Source organism: Diadema antillarum, unplaced genomic scaffold (genome assembly GCF_040938485.1).
Source record: "Diadema antillarum isolate AM-2024a unplaced genomic scaffold, OU_Dant_1.0 seq00000538_RagTag, whole genome shotgun sequence".
Taxonomy (NCBI): domain Eukaryota; kingdom Metazoa; phylum Echinodermata; class Echinoidea; order Diadematoida; family Diadematidae; genus Diadema; species Diadema antillarum.
Genome location: NW_027271486.1, coordinates 1183711 through 1205624, shown reverse-complemented (window position 1 = coordinate 1205624; position 21914 = coordinate 1183711). Strand labels below are relative to the sequence as shown.

General features: G+C 37.2%; 1 protein-coding gene across 1 annotated transcript; it reads right to left on the bottom strand.

Moving 5' to 3' along the window:
- Positions 1-8841: 8841 nt before the first annotated feature.
- Positions 8842-21788, bottom strand: LOC139734656 (uncharacterized). The gene is made up of 2 exons (XM_071645444.1): positions 20904-21788; positions 8842-9912 (listed from the first exon to the last, which is right to left on the bottom strand). Exons 1-2 carry the CDS (start codon positions 21736-21738, stop codon positions 8888-8890), a joined length of 1860 nt encoding a protein of 619 aa, XP_071501545.1. The 5' UTR covers positions 21739-21788; the 3' UTR covers positions 8842-8887.
- Between the last annotated feature and the right edge of the window lie 126 nt (positions 21789-21914).

The window sequence follows — 21914 nt, the reverse complement described above, 5'->3', positions numbered from 1 at the left end:
AATCTACTCTGAAACAAATCGCCCCAATGATAAATGCTGCTGAACTCTTTACCAAAAATGATCTCTTTTTATGGAAAAAGCGAAAAGTTTGTCAGACTATTAATTAGTAGACAGTTGTATTAAAATGAGGAACTTTAGATCAATTTTATGCTTATTTATATCCCAAATTTAGTGATATGTGAAGCAAAATCTGAAAATGATTGACAGCTGGAATGAAATGTGGTGTTTGCAAGCACTTTAAGCGTGCATGAATTCAGACTAGCAGTGCCCAGGGCAATCCACATGAATTATTGATTAAGCATTCGTGTAACAGGAAGCGCCAGACTGACGCCTAGTCAACAGGTGGTTCAGGCATGTCCATTGTTCACGGCCATTGTCAGCACACACTCACATACACATCATTGGTTCCTGTGCGAAGTTCAATTTTTGTGCAGAGGGTTAAAATTTGACCAAAATCTGAAACCTAACTTCAAAATCAATCTTAGATTTAATGAAACTGATTTATGCTTTCACGTGCAAATCACCTTCAACCAAATTGTACACTATCCAACTGTTACTCATATCAATGACTGTTTTATCGAATGAATAGTTTTTGAAATATTTATGATCAAAAGTGGAAAATGTTTTTTGAAACACCTAGTATATATATATATATATATATATATATATATATACACCTATATAGGTTCATACATAACCGAGTCTTATTCATTATATTATCAGAACAAAGCATATCAACACGATATTTTTATTTTAAGTTAACTACAGGCGGAGATGTGACTTATCTTGTTTGATCTTAGCAAAATATGAATAGAAATTTATCACACGTCAGCTTGTTACTGTCACAAGACAGTGGTTGAACCAGATTATGAGTAATGTCACTCTTGTTCAGAAAACTCTTCCTTCGTGATTAATGAAAATAAAAACCTGTATCCTTCACGTGACAAAAAAGTCTAAGAGTAGCAAGCGAGGCTCAGGAGGAGGAGGTTTTAGATATATGATGCACAGGTATTTGTATAGCACAACATATGTTTAACCAATGTAAGATTAATTGTAAGGTGATCTCATCATTATGTCATCCAGACCGAATATTGTGTTTCGGAAAAGAAATTATACTTTCTTCTTTTCGGTTTAACCCGTTTGATGCCTAAACCATTCTTTATCTATGTCATTGACAGAAGTACACTGTATTTAGAAACAAAGGGTAAACGTGAAATTCCTGAACTTAACTCGTGATGTTTGAGATATGTGTTTGGAGCGCATAGCATTGCACTTTCGATTTTAAATAAGTTTCTACAGTGAACTTGAACATCGACTGGTTATTCACAGTAAGAAAATTATGTATTACCACACATTATAGTCACAAACGTTTCTTGATAAATCTCTCCTTGTGTGGATTTGAATTTACCGCATCTACTTTTACTCTCAGTCTTGTCAGTAGTTACTACGCCTGTAGCACAAGCCACTAAAGTAATATGTCGTCTCATTTACGAAGTTGAAATTATATTTGGGTTGTACTGAGTGAAGGAAGCACCAGTTATTATTTGGTATTTTTTTTTCACAGCGCTCAAGGTGAAAATTATTTGGCACAATGGCAGTCGGTGTGTATGAAAACTCTTACTTCAAAAAGTATCATAACTGTTATTGAACAGATGAATCTTTGCCAAGAGTAGTCAGTCTCAGTTGTATCAGTGCACGGTAGTGGTTAATGTTGTCACTGTGTTTTTTCTTTCTTCTTTGGTTCAGTATTTTAACAATTTGTTTAAGAGTCCTCTTTTTTCTGTAGTCGGATGCACTGTATTAGATATTAAATATTTGTGACCGTGCAACTCAAAACGAAAATAAAGTCGCACACAATGATTTTGCGTGAGGACTGAAAATAAGTGAAATGGATCAACCTAGCCGAACTTGACTTTTTCATACTTTCTGAAAGAGCGGGTCTTCTCTTACATTATGCTAAAATTTGGTATCATAAAATGGGCAGGAAAGTGTGTTTTTTTTAGCAGTTTATATCAAACATTTTTGGTAGAATAGTGTGATTAGGTGTGTCTTTAGAATCCCTTTTCATTTCTGAAAAACCTTGTCCACACTCTTCACTTTCAACTCTAATAACTCTTGCAAGGATAGTGCTACTGCTTTGAAAGTTGACATAGAGTATACCCCACCCACACATAGTGTGTAGGGGGGGGGGGGGTATATAGAATCACCCTGACGTCGGGTGGCCGGTCGGTCGGTCGGTCGGTCGGTCGGTCGGTCCGTTGCTAAATCTTGTGGGTCGAACTCCTCTCTCATTTTTTGAGCAATTGACCCCAAATTTGGCATGTGTGACCGCTATCAAAGGTAGATGTGCAAGACATCTTTTTCGTTAGTATCGCGTAATGCGTTGCCATGGCAACGGCATATTCTCGTAAAACTTGTGGATCAAATTACTCTCTCATTTTTTGAGCAATTATCCCCAAATTCAGCATGTGTGACTGCTATGAAAGGGAGAAGTGCAAGACACCTATTTCGTTAGTATTGCATAATGAGTTGCCATGGCAACGGAAGATTTTCATAAAAACTTGCGGATCGAACAACTTTCTTATTTTTTAGCTATTAACGTAAAATTTGGCATGTGTGACCGCTATCACAGGCAGATGTGCAAGAGACCTTTTTCATGAGTATTTCATAATGCGTTGCCATGGCAACGGAAGATTTTCATAAAAATCTTACAAAATGTTGTGGATTGCTCTACTCTCTTAGTTTTGTAGCAATTCAGTTTGAGTTTGGGATATGTGATCAATGTAATGTATATTTGTGCAAAACACAATTGATGTGTTTGGTAATGAATCTGTTGCCATGGCAACATTATTTTTTTTAACCAATTATACAAAAATGTGTGGATTAGCCTAACTCCGTCAGTTTTCAAGTATTTGGCTGAAAAAAGTGGCACATGTGACCACTATTGTATTTAGATGTGCATACTTACTCTTTCGTCATTGTTGATCAATGTGTTGCCATGGCAACAGCACAGTTTAAATGAAAATCATACAAAAATATTGTGGATTCAGTTAACTCCCTCAGTCTTAGAGCATTTGACTTGAAATTTGGCACACATGACCACTATAGTGTATAGATGTGCAAACTTAATTTTTCGTGAGTCGTTAGCAATGCGTTGCCATGGTAACAGCTTTTGTTTACCAAGAAAACATGCAAAAATATTGTGCATTCAGATGCGTTGCCATGGTAACGGCATATTTTGAATGAAAATCATACAAAAATATTGTGGATTCAGTTAACTCCCTCACTCTTTGAGCATTTGGCTTGAAATTTGGCACATGCAACCACTATAGCATATAGATGTGCAAACTTAATCTTTCGTCAGTGGTCAACAATGGGTTGCCATGGTAACAGCAGCTTTTCACTAAAATGCATACAAAAATATTGTGGATTCAGGTAACTACCTCAGTCTTTGAGCATTTAGCTTGAAATTTGGCACATGTGATCACTATAGTACGTAGATGAGCATTCATAGTCTTTGGTCATTGTTGATCAATGTGTTGCCATGGTAACAGTATATTTTGAATGAAAATCATGCAAAAATATTGTGGATTCAGTTATCTCCCTCAGTCTTTGAGCATTTGGCTTGAAATTTGGCACATGTGACCACTATAGCATATAGATGTTCAAACTTAATCTGTCATTATTGTTGAACAATGCGTTGCCGTGGTAACAACATTTTTTCACCAAAAAACGTTTGGATCCGCCAACTCCCTTAGTCTTTGAGCATTTAGCTTGAAATTTGGCACACCTAACCACTATGGTACGTAGATGTGCTAACTTATCCTTTCGTCATTGTTAATCATTGTGTTGCCATGGTAACAGCATAGTTTGAATGAAAATCATATAAAAATATTTTGGATTCAGGTAACTCCCTCAGTCTTTGAGCATTTGGCTTGTTTTTGGCACATGCAACCATTATTGTAGTACAGAGATATGCAAACTTTGTATTTCATCATTGTTGAACAATGTGTTGCCATGGTAACAGTGCATTTTGAATGAAAATCATATAAACATTTCGATTAGATCCTAACTCTTTCTGTTTAGAGCATTTTGGCTTCATATTTGGCACATATTACCTCTACATTACCTAGATGTGCAAAACCTCTTTTGTCAGTGTGGAAAATGTGTTGCCATGGTAACAGTATATTTTGAATGAAAATGATACGCTAATATTGTGAATTCAACTAAGCCCCTCATCCTGTTAGCATTTGGCTTGAAATTTGGCACATGTGACGGCAATGATATATAGTTGTGCAAACTTCATTTTTTCTTAATATCCAACATTGTGTTGCCATGGTTACACAATTTTTAATAAAAACCATAGAAATCGTCAGTTTATTTATCTTGCTCACTCAGTTTTTGAGCACTTGACTTGGGATGTGGGACATTTGACTAACAGTGAGCAATACATTTATTTACTGTTGGACAGTGCATTGCCATGGTATTTTTTTCATTAAAAAGTAAAAAAAAAATCCTGTTTGAGCTAATTTCCTCAGTTGTGGGTGGGGGTATATTAATCACAATGAGTGATAGTTCTAGTTATGGACAGAATGTGTTAATGAGGCACGCTTAATTTCAGTTTAATCTGATAATCCCTTCATTGTTGTTACTTTGGTGGTTTACTTCCTGTTTTTCGTCCCATTCATCGCACAGCCAGCACGGTTTAGTAAAGATTAAACGCTTGAATAGACACTGTACTTTAGAGCCTCTTTTCTCAGTTCACACTTTTCCTGAGTTTGTGATTTCTTTCCAATATTTAGATAGGTTAGGAGAGTCAATTTGATTTGAATTATACATCAATTTAAAGCTTAAAGTCTGCTCTTTCAGAATATGGTCTTAACTAAAAATTCATGTCTGTTGACTTTTTGTTTGTTTTGAGGTGCAGGGTCACATTTTTATATGCTGATGTGAATGTCTGTTGTACATTCTAGTTGTTAATTAAAGTGATGCACTATCGAAAGTCGAATGTCTGAGCAGAACTGCAACTTTTGATGAAGTTTGTAAATTCACTTCGAGAAACAAAGGCCTATGGACACCATCGGTTTTCAGAACCCATAGTGTATCTCATTACCTATGAATCATCCAATATCTCCATTTAACACATTGTAATCATATGTCATGTACATTCTAGAAATCCTGCCACGTAGTAGCATTTCCTTCATTATTTTTTCTTAGAAAGGGATATTTGTTCTTGAGCAATGCACCATCATTTAGAGGTTCTATTTTTTAACAATCAACTATTGTGTTTACTTTTGGTAAAGGAGGGATATTTGCCAATATTTTCTTTTTCAGTTGTAATCTCACTATGAGCGTTTTTAAAATGACTTTGTTTGTATAAACGATCATTTTTACATTGAAAAATATGGTTTGTGAATATTGTTCCTGTGTGTGTGTGTGTGTTTTATTCTAAAACGTTGGTGCCCAACTTTCTGCGTACGTTCCATTATCCTAATCATCCTTCACCTTATCCTTCCCCTGATTAATAGATGCTGAGGGGGAAATAAAAGTTGTGATACAGTTTAATCACTGCTCCAATAAGCGGAAAACATTTAGGGGACGATTTCCGAATCGCATTATCTAGCTGCATAAACTGAAAAAAGACATTTGTTAAACTGAACATAATTTGTAGAGTTTGTTCGCAAAAACCGATAAGTCCATTTTTGAAGATTTTGAAGTATGGTCTCCGTCATAAAGTACAAAATAATACCTTTAAAATGATACATTGGTCACTACATATAAAGGTACATTTTTGAAGTTATGGTCAAACGAAACAAAATTTTTCTTATTATTCTCTTTATTTTTCTCTTGACCTTTAATCGCAAATATGTCCATTTGTCAAATATGGAACTTATCGATTTTTGCAAACAAACTCTTCATTTGTATCCAATCATCGCAGGAAATAAAATCTGAGTGGCTAACCTACTCTACCACCGCCACGTGACAATCTGTGCTCTAAAGCTTTACTTTAAAAAAAAAAGAGGGAGGATACATGCCTTCTTGACGCCTCATTGCTATCTTTAATAGCTGGATATTTCTGGAAATGTTCGCATGTCAAGTATTATACACATTTAGTCAAGAAGATGGACACCAGTTTGAAAGGCAAACAAGAAAAAATTTACAAGACGTTTGTAGAGATTATTATTTTATCACTTTAATTTCAAAAAAGTGCGATCGGATGCACTAAGCAAGAAGTATACAACTATAAGCTATAAAGTACAAAATATATGTGCGAAAATATGTACAATATACAAGAAAAACATTGCTTCGTTTTAATACAGGAATGACATGGAGAAGTAAATAAAGCGATGGAAAAGAGTGATGCACTAAAAAGAAGAGCTTGCAGACGTAGATCACTCGGTTAACAATATGCAAGTAACATTATATGCAAAATTGGTCGACACTTATAATGTGGAATAAAAATATAATTCAGGTGTTGTGATAAAAGGATACAGAAGAAGTACAAATGTAAGATAAAATGTCAGCATTTCGGCACAGACAATGTACATTGAGCCGTGTGCACCAGCAAAATATGATGACAAGAAACTATACACATGCACACATAGTGGGCCACGCAAAGAAGAACTAAGAAGAGAAACAAAGTGCATATATGTAAACAAAAGATGGAATGTCACTGACAAGAACCAGGAATACAATGACATGGTAACACAACGAGAACAAGAAGGAGGAGGAAGCTGAGAAGCTGTAGCTCAGAAGCTACACAAAATGTACATCTTGTATTCCAATTGTGTTTTTTTCTTTGTTTCTAAGTAGAGAAAAAAGAAATGTTCTGTTGTAAGTTCTAGCTCAATCTAATTCACAATTCATCAATTTCATAACATCCCATTCAACATGTTTACGGTAAGGTGTGAGTTTAAAGGAGGACACCAAGTGACTAAGTAACAAGGCATTACTATATCAGACTAGACAAAACTAAAACTGAACTAAAGCAATGAAAAGACCAAAAAAAAAAAAAAACAGTACTATTACACATTTTCTTCATTATTTCGTCCACTTCAGCAACCAAGAATGAGGTACATCACGAGCACCACAATGTTCTCATATCTTGTAATAGGTAATGGACTAGTGAGATAAACGCTTCGCTCAAGTCACATGAAGCAAGTATAAGTGTGTGTGTGTGTGTGTGTGTGTGTGTGTGTTGTGTGTGTGTGTTTGTGTGTGTGTTTTTTTTTCCTGCAGGATACGAGTTATCCATAGCATTGACACAGTAAAAGGGACATCGGATATATCGTTGAAGCAATAATCCAGATATTCACGAACAAAAAATAATGACCGATTTGAAATCGCCTCGACCCTGCCTATATAGGACTGCGCTATAGCCCCACTATTACATACTTGCTTCATGTTGGAACTTTATAGAGACAAGATAAAAACAGAGTGTTTTCTTTTTTTTTGGGGGGGGGACGGAGGGGGCAATTCTATGATATTTTTAATTGTATGAAGACAAAAAATGATGCACTGAAATATACGTGTTTGTCATGATACACCCATACAATTTTGTGCATCCCTCGAACTTGGCTTGGCGCGCATAAAAGATTATGCACTGCATATTTACATTTTCCATAAAATATAGCTTATATACATATTTTTATTCGCAAATTGTAGACTGCATTTAATGAAAGTAGGTAATACAAATTAAGATAAACTGTAATGATTATCATTCACAGACTTAGTTAAGAAAAACCTATAGTTTGATCTTTTCCTTAAAGAAATTACCGTGCCCTAACTTAATCTGCTGTCAATAAACCCATAAAGGGCAATTCCAAACCAGCTAGAAATAAAGTTTAAAAACAAGAATAAAGAGTGAAAATTATCTTTTAGTAGTTCTTGCAAAACAGTTTTTACACAATTCATATGCATGTGCAAATAAGAGAGCTGGTGTAAAAAAAAAATTGCTCTAAAAGTTTGATACAATGTTATTCTTGGCTTAATAACTTTAAAGTAATGATCAGTCAGATACGTTGTATATCAGGCAGCTATCAGGATTTGAGATTGGGGAGTAATTGAGCTTTAACAATACCCTTCTCCTATACGAAAACAAAGAAACAAAGAAACCAAACAAAAGAATTTAGGATTTGTTTACAAACTATAAAGAAACTGGAAGGTTAGTAAAATTGGTCATATACCGTAATGATAGTTTTAAGAAAAAAAAAAACGAAACCTATTTTCATCAAAATCATATCTCATATCGTGTACAATACCTTGTTTGATTGTTAGTTGGCAAATCGTAACATACCTATCATAAGAGAACATGTAATGCTTAATTTTGAGAAACGTACGTTTCACAAATAATTCATTTGATTTTCAAACGGTTTACAAAAGATATCTGTAATATAGATTTGAATCTCGTATCAGAATAGTAACAAAAGATCAAAACAAGGAGATGGTGAGTAGAAAGCTGAATGTAACAGATTGCTGCACCATTAATGGTGAAAATACCAAGAGAAGAGGGGGACGGGGGTCTGGAGAAAGAAGGTGAAATGATAAAAATAAAACATGTGAATACCAGAGAAGGGAAGGACATGGTACGCCAGGAGTAGAATATAATACAGGCGTATAACAAGTTTTGCAGAAATAGTATAAGGAGAGCGGTATTGATCGCACAAAATACATATTGAGCGCGTCGGTGGTTCATATTTCGCAAAGGTATCTGCCGTATTCAACCCTGACATATCTCTTTCTAACCGTTAATGTCAATAAATTTCACACACATGCACTTACTTATGACATTTTGTACCAATGACATTTTTTTTTTTTGGGGGGGGGGTGGGAGTTGACCTGTTATATTTTCTCAGTCTGACACTGAAAGAGCAAACACTACATATTTCTAATGGGAACGTTGAATGGTCCCGTACGTCTTAGCGGGAATTAAAGCGTTTTCTTTATACCTGGATAACAAGATGTGATATCTTTCATATGCAAGCAGAGCGGTCATGAGTTCAAACATTAATTCTAGTGGAATCAGTAGAATATGAACAAACGCTACCACCTCCCGTTTGAAGAAGTTAACTTCCAGTGGCTCATAGCTATCACCCCAGCTATTCTTGAGCCACCGGGCAGCACTGAAGAACCCAAGGTACACCAAGGTCGCTAGAGTCCACTTGACCTCAGCAATCTTGGAGGAGTCCTGGCGCTGTACCCGATATACGAATGAAGATACCAGCCATGCAATCCATACTGCAAGGACTTTATGCACAAGATAGAGTAAACATCGAACGCTCCCATCTAAGAATAGTAGCGCTATGGCTGCCATGATGCTGAAAAGTTTAGAGATAAAAGTTCCGAAGAGAGAGATGAGGTATAAGAGATTATCACCCCCAAAAGCTGTTCCAGCGCAAGGTCCACAAACCTGCCGCAAACCTCTTGAAGCTCTCGTTAAATGATGCTGATATATAATAAAGATGATGACCGGTGAGTAAAACGTGACATTCATCACAGTTGCGAAGAAGAATTTGGCGTCTCCAGATATCATTTCGTTGGGAAAGATGGCAATAGCGAAGCGAGCACCAGAGTAGATTGTAGCAGCACCTACGGATACTCTCAGGACACGGTGCAAAAATGGCTTGAGCAGTCTGTCTTGTCTGCTGCCTTCGTGCTGCAGCAACTGTCCCCCTTCCTCGCTGTCCCCTGCATGAGACGTTGCGTCTTCGTCATATCGTATGACATTCATCCTATAGCTTGTCCCGGAGTCCCTGGTGACTTGTTGTGACCGGGGAGGATCAAATGGCTGGATCTGTGGGTTGGATTCGCGTAGGTGAAGGGTGTGTTGCCTTATCATAGATGACCAAATGGTCCAAAGGAATACAGTACCGATTATAGCGCATTGTGCATACATCGACATCGCTGATGCTCCTGTAATGGTGATATGATGAGAACGATCATTAATACAATAGTTTAAGTTGCATGATACATTCAACATCGTACCTAGCTACTTCATACATGTTACAGAGATTAAACCTCATCTAAAGACTTTTCAATTTGAGTGTTACAAGTGTCTTATCAGATGAATTAAAAGTTGAATATTATACACACAAGTGACAACAGTCCTATATTACTTGATTTGATTTGATAGATCTCGTTTTGATTTACATATTTCCTGTATAGCATTACTCTACATGATCAATTTTCAGCAATGTCATCACACATAAACAATATGTTCATGTGTAATACTACACAACATTTTTATTTTGTACAATTTCAACAATTTTCAATACTCTACATCTGCAAAATATTTTCATGTGTCTAAATTTCCATACGACACGGTTGTAGTGGTCAACAATAAGCAAAAAGCTTGACTCTTTGGTAACCGAGTATCTAGTGCAATAAAACAAAGGGATGCAGCATGATGTTCGCGGGAAGGAAGGATAAGGAAAAAGATGGGGAGCAGGGGTGGGGGAGGGGTGATGGAAACCTCCCGATACCGGGTCTTATGCTTAAGCATGGGTCAGAATGCGCCTTTATGGACCCCCTTTTTATGGAGGAACAAAGTGTATTTTGATCAAGCTACAGTTTTCCATACAACTTAACAGTACTTAATGTGGGTAAGAAGGAAAGGACTTTACGATCGAATGCGATGATGGGGCTTCGGAAATATTGGTGGACACAGTGGAATTTATGTCTTAATTATGTCGCCATTTCACCTAAGATTAGAATCCATCTTTTACACTAAACATTTAGTAAGAAATCTCTTCAGAATGAAGCTAAATTGGTAAATTACCAATGGCTATCATACAACTTAATGAGAAATACTTGTAGATTGAATAAAATTAGTTTTGATCGTATTATGGAACAATTCAGAACATTCAAAACTGGATAAAACTGGAATTAGCTCGCTGTTTAGACTGTTGTCACTAATCAAAGTGATAAATTTTTATCAGAATAAAGTATGTTTGTATCATCAGCAGAATCTAATTGATTTAGTTCTGTCAAAGATGAAGAAAAGAGTAAGTCGTTTATGAAAAGAAGGAAAAACAAATGAAGGGTCCAAGATTTGATCTTTGAGGGGCGCCAGAAGCTCTGCTAGATGTTTTTCTTTTTTAGGTTTTAATAAATAAACAAACCAAATTAGGACGATACTGTTCCTCTCAAGCCAGAACCATGTAGTTTTAGATACAATAATGTGTCAATGTTTTATAATCAAGGGTATCACCAGCTTGCTTTTGACACTGTCTGAGGGGGCCATAAACACGCTGATGATGGATTATTCCTTGAAAGGAAAATCAGTTTTTCTTTCACCCAGACTTTCACCAAGACGAAGTGATCTTTTTAGAGAGCCATGTATTCATAAGGAAGAATCATCTTCCTTTTTTTTTCGTGAAGGAATAAAGGATAGTCACAGGTTTTATGGAATTTCGGCAGTGACCACTTTGTGAACGGTAAGTATTGGATATGTGTGTTACTTATCCGGAAGAATAATCTTCCTACGTATACTTCTATATTACAGAACACCTAACATATTCCGAAGACTTAGTGCTGCACGAAGCAATTAGTAGTTTGCAGATTTGATTAACAATGACTTCATTTGTCTTTGGCAACATTCCTCCACTGATCGGCAACATCGCTAATATACCAATCAGTGTCCAAAGCAGGCCCTACAACCCTTGAACGTATTCTTTTTTCTTATAGCAGATGTAAAAAAGGTGTAACGGATACAATCTCTCCTGCCTTTTATACTGAAGGAGGATATCTTATGAATATTCATGAGCCCGCTTCTCTGACAGGGAGATTTATTTTTGATAACTTTTGAATTGCAATTGCTTATTTACCCTTCTTACCTAAACTCGTCTGAATAAAGTCCCACCGGTCAGTAGTGTATATTTGAGAATATGGACAGGAGCCATTACCAAAAAGGTCACCAATAGGGACACCTATCTTAAAAGTGGCCAACCACATGAAGCCACCACAAAGAAAGGCACATCCAGCCGAGAAGAGAGGTGTGTCGACAAAAACGGCATCGTGATACCTAGCAATGCCCAAAATTGAGGCCGGTAGCACACCAAACATTAGTATAATCATAAAAGTGTCCCCGAATATATGCAATAGCGTTACATCCCGATGAAGAATGTACTTGAAAACTTTGAGGGGTCCTAAAACAAAGCTGAGCAAGCCCATTATTATCATAGCCTGGGCTAGAGACTTTCGGCGAAGGTACCACTTTCCAGAACAGCTGGCATTGCACTGGGATTCAGAGGACTCGAGTCTTTTATCATGTTCTTGTTGATTCTCTTGACTTCCATCCCCTTCAATTGCGTCAGTATCCAGTGGTGAAAGAAGATTTTCCCTCGAGGACTCTTGTCGTGACGCGGTATCAGAAGACGACTGGACAGAATGTGAGTGAAGGGATCGGGTCTGCACCTGTGAGGGTTCGCTGCCTCTACATTGTGTCAGAATACCAATTACCTGGGCACAATGTCGACATTGCTTCGGCCAGAAGATGGTCTGTTTCCTGTGGTATCTTGGCCTTGTGAAAGAAAACCAGAAGAGGACAATCGCCATCATCAGAGCCACTATGATCTGCGCCAAGACATGGATAACTTTGCACATTTCCGACCAATCCTTCGCTGCAACTGGAGTCGAAGGGCCAACAGACAAATACGCGAGAAAACTGAGAAATAGGCTGAGGCAGATCATGCTGACATAGCTATGGGTGCTCACTCTCACTTCTCTTTCTTCCGCCATTCCTGTGCTGTTGTGTTCTGATGACATGTCGCTGGGGTAAGACTGTCTTCTCTTCAACCTTTAGACCGATGTGCGACCGATGTGTGTATGTGTATGTGCGGTAACGTTCAGATATCGTGCTATGTGCACCAATGATGCACGGGCGTAGATAGCTGGTGACAGTAGTTAGAAATGCCAAATATGCATCCACACGCGTAGAATGGTGTTCAATTCAAAGTGTTCACGTTGTGGGATTTGCCATAAATTGCCACTCAGATCTTGTGTATAATATTCAACCGAAGTAATGATACAAGATATTGCTGTCGAGCCATTATATAAAAACACAGATAGCATCATGATCGAAACGAGCATAGCGTTACCGATCGCTATGCGGAAATGGTGGCAATTGCCTTTTTCTTTTCATCTCTATTTTATTTCCTTTTTGAGGTAGAAAAACGTTGTCTTTATCATGCGATTAATATCCCGGACACAGTATCGATCTGGCAGAATTATGGCTATTGAAAATCGAAAGTTGGTCACGGGACTTAATGCTAATCTCTCTTTATATCCCACTAACATTCCCTCCAGTAGTTGTCTACTCATTATTTTTAGAAATTTATGTCATGTCATTCTCTTTCTCCTTGATGATAAACAGTATAGGAAGGACATTTGCTTCTGGGAAAATAATACCGATTTTATATAGCAAGTTTTCATTGCATCGTGTCTCTGGGAAATCTCAATTGATTATCATCATTAATTATTATTATCGTCACCTCGCAAGTCTCTCATTAGGCAACCTAACCGCATGAATTTATCATATTTTAATACGAACCGTGAAAAAATCCCTGCCTCTCATCAAATATGGCATCTCCAGTCGTCATACACAACATGACTAATCTGCATATCAACTCCCCCACCAAACAACAACAAAAAGTCTGAGGGTAGCATTACCAATAATAATAGCATGAGTCTAGATAATATCATATTTATCGTACACCAAAGTATACAAACTATCAAAAATATCCACCACGAGCATGACGAAGTGCCACCTACATGGTGCACAAAGGATGTCCATCAAAATATATTCTAACACCTTAAACTATTAAAGTGGAAACACAGCGGATAGCATTGCTAGAAGCTTTAAGGATCCAAATTCAAGTATGATCAAGGTATTACGAGTTTTGACGAAAAAATACAGGAATATGAAGAATAGTTGGCCTAATAATACATGGTAGAAAACAAAAAAGGAATGTCTAAACGGTGGCAGCCCCAAACGAGTTTGAACATCGAAGGGGCATCTCCAAAACTAAGACAGGTCAACTTTTGTTGATGAATCACTGTCCTCTGTACAAAACGTGAACGAAATCTATTAAGAGAAATGTGGTCATTGAGTGCAGACAAGAGACCCTAAAACGTTAGGCAATGTTAGATATTTTGTGTGTGAACACTGAACAAGCGAGGGCGCTACTACCAAAGGTACCGGCAGATTATACATTTCCATTTCGGATTTGAAGTAAAATCCCTCAAGAAATGCAGCTTCTTGGGCAACGCATATAGGACACTGTTCAAACTATGACCACTAACCCTATGAAAAGTGGACCAATGTGACCAGCATCACTTCCATATCATGAGTTTTGAAGAAAATCGATCTATTAACCCGTTCAATACGGGAACCTGGTGGCCTGTGTATTAAGTCTATGGGGATTTTAGAATTTAGTATGGAACGGGTTAAAAGCAGGAGCCCATAGATGACGCATACTCTGACAGATTAAAGGCATAATTTACCATTTGCATATGAAACAGAAACCCAGCATTAGTGCTTTAAAATAGTTCTTAAATGTGAGATAGGGATGAAAACAACTACTGTAAAGATTTGAATCCGTAAAATCGATGTTACGTATTGTTAGATCTAAAAAATGTGAACAATAGTTTCAATAAAAATGTTTCCAGACTAAACCATCTACAGTTACGGTTAATTGAGAAATATACAGATATCTCCTTATATTTTGGGCTTTATCTCGAAAATTTTATACTATTATTTTATATAATATATAGTTTATATGATTTTTATGTAATTTTATATGACAGACCTACACATATGCATTAAATGTCATATCTTGAAATTTCTTTAAATCACTGTTTCCAAAGGTAAACTGGGCCTTTAACAGTTTGATGTATGATGACTGAACAAGCGAGGGCGCAACCTACCATTACAGGTTACTGTACATTATATGCATGTATGCATAACAGCTGTATATATATATATATATATATATATATATATATATATACATATATATATATATATATATATATATATATATATATATATATACATTGAAACAAGAAAGGGAGAACTGACCAGAAACAAACGACAGATCGTGAAAACTTTGAGCAAAGAAAATGGGCTTTCATCGGGATTCGAACCCGAGACCTCCGGATTACTAAACCGGTGCTCTACCCTTAACTCTCTTTGCTCGTGTGGTCAGAAGCTATAGCGTGTGTATGTGTGCCACACACACACACATTAACCTGACATAAACCCAAAGGATGTAAATCAACTTGGGAATAAATACGAGGGATCGCCGAAGCGATGTAGCTTTTCATTTTTTGTAATATATATTGAAACAAGAAAGGGAAAACTGACCAGAAACAAATAATAGATAGTGAAAACTTTGAGCAAAGAAAATGGGTTTTCATCAGGATTCGAACCCGAGACCTCCGGATTACTAAACCGGTGCTCTACCGACTGAGCTATTGAAAGCCCTAGATCGGTGTTCGTCCCAAACCCTTAACTCTCTTTGCTCGTTTGGTCAGAAGCTATAGCGTGTGTATGTGTGCCACACACACACACATTAACCTGACATAAACCCAAAGGATGTAAATCAACTTGGGAATAAATACGAGGGATCGCCGAAGCGATGCAGCTTTTTATTTTTTTGTAATATATATTGAAACAAGAAAGGGAAAACTGACCAGAAACAAATAATAGATAGTGAAAACTTTGAGCAAAGAAAATGGGTTTTCATCGGGATTCGAACCCGAGACCTCCGGATTACTAGACCGGTGCTCTACCGACTGAGCTATTGGCGCTGGGATTCCCGTGTTCCCAGCATTCAATTTCAGGCTTTTTCGTGTTCAGAGTGTTCCACCATTGAAGAGCTAAGAAGAGCTGACATCTGGAGTTTGGAGTTCATGAAAAAGTTATTGTTTTCCACTGGGAGCACTAATTAAAAAAGTGATGCATATGTGGAGCTCAGTTGTATCACAGAACATGCTACCATATTAAATATTTGCAATAAAGCTTACAATATAAGGAGATATCACTATTTTTCTCAAAAAAACCCCACAACACCATAACTGTTCATTATAGAAAAAATTTTATTATAACCATTGTTCACATTTTGCACATTTAACATTATTCTAACATTGATTATACTGATTAACATTTTTCATTGGTTGTTTCTATCCGAAACTATTTTGAAGTACTAACCCTGGGTTTTTGTTTCATCTGCAAATGGCAAATAATGTCTTCAAAGGTAAGAAGCCTTTGTATCTGAGAGCTAAAAGGATTAAGTAGATTAGATCTAGTAAGGGGCCTAGACCTACTGAAAATACATACAGTTCGAGGGGTCTATCATATATTCTAACAATTAGTGCATGTTCGATTAATATACCAGTACTGTACTACAGAACTCAAAATACTAAATTATCTCTTGTGCAGTTCTATTCCACCGAGGCCGCAATATAAGTAAGTATTTGGCGTTCTATCCAGTGCAGTGATGATAGCATGTTCTGTAGTTGTGCAATACGGGTACAATCAAATATGTTGTGCAGTTGAGACACTATACAAGCACAACTGTTACGTACACGTTTTTAAAACTTATATATATTTTTATCTTAATTCAATATCAGCATCTTGTTCACAATGAAACGAATGTAAACAAACGAAGCAGCTCTATTCTTCTAACTTGTATGCCTCTGTCTCTCTCTCTCTTTCTCTCTCTCTCTCTCTCTCTCTCTATATATATATATATATGTATATGTAATATATATATATATATATATATAATCATATTTACATTCTTAAATCATAGAATGATGTACTTATGCCATGTCATACAACCTTTTCAAAAGTGATACAAAAATATACACATATCTCATAATAAAGAATTCCATCTTGATCAACTTGACCAAACTCACCAACATCTGTCTAATTGCAACATATGAAAATATGAAAATACTTTTCACCAAAGCCTGCACTAAACACGGTAAACTAATATCTCCTAAACCATAATCTAATTAAGCGTAGGAAACTCATCATATACCTAAAACGTATCACCCTACCCATAATACCTGATTTTGTTACACAAAACAAAATAATCACGTGTCTGTTATGCTTGCTGCATTTACAACAACAACAACAACAACAACAACAACAACAAAATATCCCTACTTAACTATCCTTACTAACAAACTATTACCTACCCCTAACTTGCCTAAACCTGTCCCTCTTCACCTCCAGTCGCTCACCAACTTATTGCCCCTCTCAAAAAGAAAAAAAATGAAAACGAAACAAAGAACAGAAAACCCCGACTAAATATACAGTGTACTAGTAAGTGTGCTGGTGACGAACAATTTGACCTGAGCGGGATTTAACACGTTTCCATTATCTACACCATCACAGTGTTGTCTCGTTGCTGTTAAGTTTCAAACCTTTGGGCTTTTTGTTTAACCCACATTATGAAAGGCACTTCAAGGCGTCATTATGTACGTAAAAACTATGATGAATGTAATTCTGTGTTTACAAAATGAAGTTAGTTTAAAAGCACTGGATGCTTTCTATCATGATGTGTGAACACATCTGTTTCTTTTTTTACTACAATGTATAATTACTATAAGGTCCTCAATCAATGTACAGTCTTTTCATTGCAAACTGTTCTGTTTACCTTATTCTCTGTTGTCAAAAGAAGTGTAACATATATGTTTTGTCGAAAATGAGATAAACTTTGAATTGAATTGAATTGAACACGTTGAGAAAAATAGGAATTTTTACAAAGAAACTTACCAAATCCGTCCTCATTTTATTGAAAGAGCGTTTGAGTGCCTACTGCCTATTGAAAAACAGGAAGAAAACGCAAATCACCTTCGATTGTAGAGAAAAAACAACAAAAAAACAAAGAAAAAAAAACACAAGGCGGAGATCAACTCAATTGTCGCAAGTATTGGTTTTTACAAGACGTGCTAAAAGCACTTATCATGATGAATTGCATCATGACATTTGATATGTGAAAATTAATATCACTGAAGAAATTAATTAAATCAATTCATTAATATTTCTATTCCCAACAAAACACGTAAGTGCTCTTCTTTTTTAACAGAAGACACGAGTGCATATACATTGTTTATATAATATCAAAATCGGTATTACAAAATATAAGTGAAATTAATGGATATACCATTCATAAGGTCAAAAGAAACACCACAACACTCTGAAATCTAGGGAATGCTGGAGATGGGGAGGAAAGCAAAAAAAAAAAAATGCTTGTAGTAAGGTGCATTCCTCGACAAGTAAAATGTAACATTCTTCTGACTTACTGAAAGTACAATAATTGATTCATGTGAATGACTATTTGTGCTTTCCTAAAATGATTTGAATGTGAATCACAAAATTTGACTTGATTTTATAAATACATTTTATCTGGATCGTAAGCGGATAAAGGCCTACTCAAAAAGCCGAGATCAACATGGACCATCCATCCACCTTTACTTTAATGCCATTTGTGATGGAATATGGGAAATAAGGAAACAAAGGAGTAATTACATAATGTGATTTACATCAATCACCGATGAGTCAGAAAGATGCAGTCTAAATCCAAAAACATTCCGAATACTTTAACCTAAAGCGCAGGCTCATCTCTGAAACACACACACTGGTTAAGTTTTTTCATTTTATTCCAGGGTTGCCAGGTTCGTCCTTGCCATCTCGTCAATGAGACTAAACCGATATGGCATTCGAGGGTTTCATGTAAAATGTTATTGAAGTTATTGAACCTGAATAGTAAATTATCGAAAGAGAAATCTCGAATCTCAAAATTGTGAATTGACCGAAGCCTAAATCCTGGGCCCCTCATAGTTCATTGTTGGTATCAATCTGTAAAGCACGTGACATCCCACCCCTAACAACCCATAATTATGATAATGAAGACTGCTTTGAATCTTGACTCGTCACAGTGATATATCAATGCTAACGGTTGCAGGTTCCGTTGTTATAGTGAATTATTTCAAGGTTTCATCATGACGTAAATACCATTGAAAAATGAGACCTCCAAACCATCACTTTGCACTCAATCGAATGTCATATTAATTGTCAAAAAACACGCTTTAGTCATAATTTCTCTACAACCTCAAATGTGGCATAAACAAGTTAAGCATTTTGGAAATAAACACGTATTTTAAATGGACTTCACACGCATTGTTTCAAATACTCTACCAGTGTGCAATTTCTCCACGGTTTTCAGACGCTCCAACTTTGATAAGCTTTAATAGGATACATCATTATAAATGAAAATAACACATGTAAACAGATGACGACATAATACAGGCTTTTACCGAGAACGTTGAATTGTCCCATAATTTGGTGTGTGGTTTGAACTGATTTCTTTATATTTTGATAAAACGATATGATAGGTTTCGTAAGCACTAATTGAAGTCATGAGCCTAAACATTAATACAAGTGGTTGCAACAAGAAATCAATAACTTTCGGTACCCCAGACTCGAAGAAACCAGCCTCCCAGCTGTCTTTCAACCACTGCGCAGCACTAACAAATCCGAGGTACACCAATGTCGCCAGAGTCCACTTGACCTCATTAATATTCGAAAAGTATTGGCGCCGGACACGGTGTAGAAATGAAGAAATCAACCACGCTACATATATTACAAAACACTCATACATAAGGCCTATTATACTTCGAACACTCTTATTCAGGATTGTCAGTGCAATATACGGTAGGATGTCGAAAATCCGATGTAAGAAAGTCCCAAAGAGAGAGACGAGATAGACGACATCATCGACTCCAAGAGATCTGCCAACATGACCAGCGCAAGAAGATTGGCAACATTATTGAAAACGTCTTGATGCTCTCGTTAGACGCTGTTGATGTAGACACATGATTATCACTGGTAAATAAAATAGGGTATGCAGACGAGTACTCGAGTAGAACTTGGCTTTTGAAGAGAGTATGGTGCCAGGGTAGGCAGCCACGGTGAAGCGAGCGCTAGAGTAGAGTAACGCCACAATGAGGGACACTGCAAGGACTCGGCGCGTATATGATTTAAGCTGTCTGCCCGTATCACAATTCACGTGATGCAGCAGGGCGTGTCTTTCACGTGAACCAGACGGTTCATCCTCATCATGTCGCATGGCACTCTGGCTGGTGTTAGCCCCTGAAATGGTAATGCCTCGTCGTAATCGGGAACGATCAAATGACTGGATTTCTGAATTGGATTCGCCTAGATATGTATGAAGGGTGTGTCGTCTAATCATTGATGACCAGATGGTCCATAGGAATACAGTACCGATTAAAGCGCACTGTGCATACATGGACATCAAAGACGCACCTGTGATAAACGAAACATTGTGTAAGATCGCACCTAGTGTCAAAATGTCGATAGATGTTCCTTTTGATGCAACACAATTTGCTATAGAGAGGGAAAGAATAAAACAGGAAACATTCAACATACTTCAATACTAAGCAACACTATAGCTCGTTTTTTTCTGCTTTTTTATAAAGATTCGACAAAGACAACGAAACTTTTCAGCATCAACATTTGACACACCTTACCAAAAACAGACATGTTCGCCATTATAATAGTAATGAAAAAAAAAAGAGATTTTAAATGAGACGGTAATTTCCTTCCTGTGAAAAATCTCTGACTGGATAGCTAAGTATTTTACTCTAGCAATATTTAGCAACTATATACCACAGAACATTCCCTTAAAAGTAATGTTACTAAATCACAGCAATGGTAGAATCATTTGATGAGATGGACATGGTTTATTTTGTACGATATTACTTCAGATATGACATACTTTCTAAAGGTTCGTAGGCGAACCAGTGGGAGAGACGCAAAAACTGAAATTATTACCTCATGTTATGACTATTGCTGAACTAAAACTGCCTACCTAAACTTGGAAGAATGACACTGTTTCCAGTGCCATTTTGCCAATATGGAAAGGACGCGTTGCCAAAGAGTCCACTAATGGGGAAAAAGAGCTTAAAAGTGGCCAACCACATGAAGCCACCACAAAGGAAGGCAAAACCAGCCGAGAAGAGAGGTGTGTCGACAAAAACGGCATCGTGATACCTGGCGATGCTAAACATTGTGGCCGGGAGGACAACCAGGATTAAAACCATTGCAAAAGTGACCCGACATACGTTCACGAGAGTTGCGTGCTGATCTAGAATAAAACTGACAAATTTCAGAGGTGCTCCAACGATGCCGATTACACCAAGGATAATCATAGCCTGTGCTAGCGATTTCCGGCGTAAGTACCACAGCTCTCCTGCACAGCTGGTATTATTGTTGTACTGGGATTCAGTTCCCTCGAGTCCTTCCCTTGAAGACCCTTGCTGTGACGTGGATTCAGAAAACAGCTTGACGGAAGATGGGTGATTAAGGGGTGGGGTCTGCACCTTTGAAGATTCACTGCATTTATTCCATTGTGTCAGCATACCAAGGACCTGGGCACAATGTCGACATTGTTTCGGCCAGAAGATGGTTTGTTTCCTGTGGTATCTCGTCCTTGGGAAAGACAACCAGAAGAGGACAAGCCCAATGATCAGAGCCACTATGATCTGCGCTATAATGTAAGAAAATTTGTATAGTTCAGTCCAATGTTTTTGCCCCGGCGTCGAAGGGACGACAGACAAAAACACGAGAAAACTGAGAAATAGGCTGAGGCAGATCATGCTGACATAGCTATGGGTGCTCACTCTCACTTCTCTTTCTTCAGCCATTCCTGTTGTATTGTGATGGTGTGATGTTTGCGTGAGTCTATAGTCTTCCCTTCAACCTCGACCGATACGAGTACATGTAAGCTTCCCCTGGGTACAGCTCACCTATGTACATGAAGTGGTGGTGTGTATGATACATGGGCGCGGATAGCGGGGGGGGGGGGGGGGGTGGGGATAGG